This window comes from Octopus bimaculoides, chromosome 25 (genome assembly GCF_001194135.2).
Source record: "Octopus bimaculoides isolate UCB-OBI-ISO-001 chromosome 25, ASM119413v2, whole genome shotgun sequence".
Taxonomy (NCBI): domain Eukaryota; kingdom Metazoa; phylum Mollusca; class Cephalopoda; order Octopoda; family Octopodidae; genus Octopus; species Octopus bimaculoides.
Window position 1 is genome coordinate 483,907 of NC_069005.1, and position 5,454 is coordinate 489,360.

The 5,454-nt window shown below is 37.2% G+C and overlaps 1 protein-coding gene across 2 annotated transcripts in view; it reads left to right on the forward strand.

Annotated features, from left to right (window-relative positions):
• The first annotated feature begins 4,497 nt into the window (after positions 1 to 4,497).
• The window catches only part of LOC106869553 (A-kinase anchor protein 10, mitochondrial), a 26,401-nt gene continuing 25,444 nt past the window's right edge, over positions 4,498 to 5,454 (forward strand). For both annotated transcript variants that reach the window (XM_014915340.2, XM_014915341.2), the window contains exon 1: positions 4,498 to 4,796. In XM_014915340.2, the coding sequence (XP_014770826.1) occupies positions 4,772 to 4,796 (25 nt within the window). In that variant the 5' untranslated portion in view covers positions 4,498 to 4,771. The remainder of the gene's footprint in view (positions 4,797 to 5,454) is intronic.

The following is a 5,454-nucleotide window of genomic DNA, read 5'->3' on the forward strand; positions in this document are numbered from 1 at the left end:
AGAAATGAAATTAAATTGCGGTCAAAGGGAGATAACCGAAGCCAACAAATGGAAGGGAAACAACTCAAAATAATTGATTTCTGATTCAGACGCAACAAATGGAATTTCGACAACTTAAAAATAAGTAGTAGTAGTAGTAGTAGTAGTAGTAGTAGTAGTAGTAGTAGTAGTAGTAGTAGTAGTAGTAGTAGTAGTAGTAGTAGTAGTCAATTTCTTTTCATTCAATTTAATTTTCTGTTGCAGATTTAGTCTGTTTAGAAAGACTTCCTTCGCATTTTTTTTTCTTTTCATTTTCTCATTCAGAACTTTGTTCAGCTCCAAAATGTCCAGGTATTTGTATCCGATATGCTCATGGTCACCAATTGATAGTCTATCAGAAGATTCGGTCCCGCAATTACATAGAAGCCTACCTCTTTTCACAGTCAGGGTGGCACACTTTACATGACCCTACACTCAGATAAAACAAATAAGTGTAGATTATGTGGGAAGTGTGACGTGCTTACACAGGGAGAATGTAAAAGATATCTCGATAAAGTGTGCTTATGCATCCACTGGTCTTTACGCAAGAAATATAAATTTCTCTGAGAAATAGTATCGGCACAAACAAGAGAACGTCATAGAAAATCAGGCTGTGAAGCTCTTGTGAGACTTTACATTCCAGACAAAGAGTTCTTGAAGTTATGCAAGGCATAACTCTGGTGAAGAAAAGTACAGTATGGAGGTGTTTGTTGATTGATGTAGCTTGGCCGGAAGATCATTATATCAACGATAAAGAAAACCAGGAAAGTTGTAAAATATTCAGAGCTGAGAATAGATGTTGAGAGAGTGAGGAATATGAAAGTAAGAATGGTACGAATTGTGACTGAAACACTTGGGTTCGTGACAAAAAGTCCCCAGAAACATTTTGGCATGATTAGAATCAGTCACAGCATTATGACATTGCAAAAGACAACGATTTGGGGAATTGAAAATATCCCGTGGAGCGAACATTTTTTCTGAGGTTGTATGATATGATAGGGAGTCAAACAATCCAATGTTAACAGAATCATTACTATGCAGATGAAGAAATAATAAGAAACTCTGCCTCTCTCTGGCAATCTTCCATTCCGATCTCAGTTTAGCGGAATGAGCACAATAGCATCTAAAAGTGTCACCTTCGTCTTCAAAATCAGAAAATGTTCCAGCACAGAACTGTTGTTAAAAGCTCTTCGGGTATTAAAGCCACATCGAAATGTTACTCACACATCTGGTTCAGCTTTGTTACAACACAGAAATATTTAAGACAATATTCCTCCACACTATCCAGGTTACTTGATTGTAACCTGGTCTCTATGGCTGAATGCCCTTCCTAATGCCAACTACTTTACAGAGCGTACTGGGTGCTTTTATGTAGCACCAACACAGGTGATTTTTATGTGACACCAGCACCTACGAACCCATGAGATTAGGGATACTCAACTGGAGAGTGTTGCAGGGGATGAGCCTGTATGCAAGGCCAACCATGTTTTTACTTAGCCTGACATGTCTTTTCAAGCTCAGCAAACCACCAGGGGTCTTGGTCCCCTGTCATCCCCTCTGTGAGTCCCAACATCTGTAGATCCTTTCTAACCACTTTGTCCCATGTCATCCTGGGTCTACCCTTTCCACATGTTCCCTCCACAATAAGAGATCAACACCTCTTGATGCAGCCGTCTTCATTCATATGCATTACATGGCCATACCAAAGCAGTATTCTCTCTTGCACACAACATCTGATGTCGTGTGTATATACACACATTCGTATATATATGTGTATGTGTGTGTGTATGTGTGTATGTATGTCTATGTATGTATGTACATATACACACATATGCATGCACACGCTGTGTAGTCAGGCTAAATTTGACATTTTGCAGGACAAGAATAGAAAACACAATTACCCATCCAAAATTAAAAGTATTTTTTAAAAAATCAAAAAAAAATATCAACAAGATTATGGCTGGGAGATGAAAGTTTTGCCAAAGTAGCCACCCTCAGCTTCCACCATGACCTCAACACAGCTCTGGAACTTGGCATTTATGTTGTTCACTGTGTCCGGGAAGATCTTTGGACACCTCCCTGATCTTGACCACCAGTTCAGCTGTGGTGTTGCAAGCAGTGGGGTCATTGTCTTTCTCAACTGCAGTCCACACACAATAATCCATGGCGTTAAAATGAGGGGAATTAAGAGGCCAGAAATTTGGGTTGTTGAAGAGGGAGAAATTCTCTGATAACCACTTCTAACTCTTTCTGGAGGTATGGCAAGGAGCCAAATCCTGCTGCCACACATATGGCCTTCCAGCAACAACTCCCTCCAGCTACAGCTTGACCAATCTCCAGCGGCTTCATATAGCTGTATGAATTGAGCCTAAGGCCCTTCTCAAAGATGTGGGGACGAATTCTGGTGTGTGGATACAGTCAGAACACTTGCTGTGTCCCTTCCTGCAGGCGACGGCTTCATAGTCTCAGTTGTGGCTGTCCTTAGTTTTTACAGTGTCTAAAGACGATTGAACAGCAGTCATGATGTCAGCCTTTTGATAACCTGTGCAAATCATCATGATACAGGTAACTCTTTTCCAATATTCAGATGACTTCCAGTCAGTTAACCTTTTCTCTGCACAATTTTGCCATTTTATTGGCAGCTTATTTATGTCAGCAGCAAAGAATTCTGTAGAGTAAGAGGTGGTGAAATCACGAAAGGCTGTTTTTGCATCTTCTTCAGATTTGAAGTTTTTTTCCTTGCAAAAAGTTGTCTAATGCCTGGAACATGTGATAGTCAGTTGGTGCAAAGTCTGATGAATATGGTGGATGACAGCATAAAATATTACAGTTAACAACTGTCAAACTTGGTGTGTAAGAAAATCGGACATTTCATTCTTAATGACCTGATGCTTCCTTCTCCTTAAAGAGGAGAACAAAAGTTGATTATGGTAAACATTAAAAACTGTAATATTCTGGCCAAGTTATCAGGGCTCAGAATTTCTGCCTTCATCCTCAGGGACTGGATAAATAGAAAATGGGTTGAAGGGTGTCAAAGATTAAGATGAAGTGAAAGTGTAAAGAGGTAGAATGGGGAGGTCCTTGACATAGCATATAGCTGCTGCACTGGATCACAGTGTATGAGGTCCCATGAGGATAAGAATTATTATTAATTTCTCTATTCCAGCATCATAAAATATTCTGACAGCAATGAAGCATAGGAGATTCTACCATGATCAAGAAATAGTTGAACTCCAATCTGACAGGAATATAAATTCAATTATAGAAATATAATTAGGGAAGAGAAGTTCTGGAATGACCATTTGCTATTAAACATCCAGGGCCCCGCATATGATCGTCCTGTTTTTACTTTCCTGTTAGCAACATCACCAGGTCTTTGACTACCTTAAAGAGGGCCCATTCTGTAGCAAGGATTTAGACAAGGTCTGCAATTTGTGGATGATTTTTTTGTCTGTTTATGCCACAAATGTCATATGACCGAGAAAGAATCATGGGGAGGGCTTCCAAGAGAAATATTGCAAAGCAAAAATATAGATAAACTGATTTAAGCTCATCCTAGGTAGCAAAAACTATTGACCATATCCTGTGAGTTGTCCATTCATGACTATACACTCATATTGCTCATTGTTGTTGTACATCTATCACAATTCAAACTCTGTTGAGTTCCTGGTACCCTAGCAGAGATCTAACTGCATCTTTGTACCCCTTTTATAAGTGGCCGAATTCTGGCACAGCCTGAAGACTGAAGACCAGTGTATAAGCAAATTACGAGCATTCCATCGTTTATGTTTGCCAAAGCGAATTAGAAAAATTCTTGGATAAAATAATGATCTTTTGTTTGTTTATGGCTATAAACCCTGCTCTTTGTTTTTTGGTTATTTTTCAAATTACCATTCTTAAATGTAATTTTTTTGTTTATTATTTATTTTTTATTTTACAGTTTGTAATATCAAATCATTTAAAACACGAACTTTATAAACATTTATAGAAATTTATCTTTGAGGAAAAAATATCAAAATGGGAAGAGAAAATTGATGCAAGTATTGTAAAATAATGTTTTTATTAAATGTTATATTTATTTTTTCACTAATAAATGTCAAAGAAATTTGTTGTCTGAAAGAGAGAGGGACAATACATGTATATATGTATGTGCGTCTTTCTGTTTGTCTTTTCCACCGCCCCTTGGCAACCGGTGTTGGTTTATTTACGTTCCCATAACTTAGAGGTTCAGCAAAAGAGACCTATAAAATAAGTTCTAGATTTTTTTTTTTTTATGTATTGAGATCGACTCAATCCTTCAAGGTGATGCTCCTGCTTGGCCGCAATCCAGGAACTGAAATAAAAGAATTTTTTTTTTTTTAAATAAATAAAATTTAAACTAAAATAGGGAAAATAGGGAAAAGCGATTGAGGCAAAGAAGTTGTCGTCTGGTAAAGTGACTTGAGTGGTCGTCGCCTCTGCAGTGAAATAGAACAACGAGAGTCATTGATTGTGTTTCACGACAGAGGCTCGGAGTAAACATGGCGCCTGCCAAACTCTGAGGAATCACTCTGGCAAATACAAACGGGAAAATATCGAAATTGTACATATTTTACCGGCTTTTTAAATTTTATTTTACATCTTTCTATTTGTTTTTTTATAATGGCACAGGACATAAACTTGTTGTTTCTAAAATACAAGCTCAGGAGGCTGTAAGCCAACACCAACCATCATTATTATTATTGTTATTATTATTATTAATATTATTATCAAAATGCCGCTTTTCAAGAGGAAATCAGGTAAGATGCGAGTTTCTTGTTTTAACAACACCAAATAGCTTAGTCAGGTTATTTGTTTTATATCAATCTCTCATCTATTTTCATCGTCTCACCTATCTCGTTCCGTTTACCTTATTTATGATGTTGGATGTCTTATTAATTGTAAAACGATACTGAATGTGGTCATTGCAGCCAATGTTTTTGTGTGCATGTTATTGTATTATATCATAAAATAATTGTGTTGTGTTTTCGTCGTCCTTGAAACAATCGTCACTGCCGTCTTGCTGAAGACGTTGTCTTTGGAGTTGCATGTGTCTTAAACGTCAGTGAAAACTCCACCCTCCTGGAAGGGTGACAATCCCCTCAAACAACTAACCTTTATTTATACATACATACATATGTATATACACACACACACACACATATATATATATATATATATATATATATATATATATATATATATATCCACTCTCCCGTCCTAAATTCATTGTTAAAAGCATTAAATAAACTCGGTGCTGTATTATTATTACACATAGTATTTCTATTTAAAAGGTGCATCAAGTTAATATCCGTGTTTTGGACGCGGTCCCTTAATTATTTATTGTCTCTGCTCTCGTCTTTGCTGCATGTTGTGTTTCTGTTGTTGTCAAGGATTTTCAACATACCCACCTCCTTT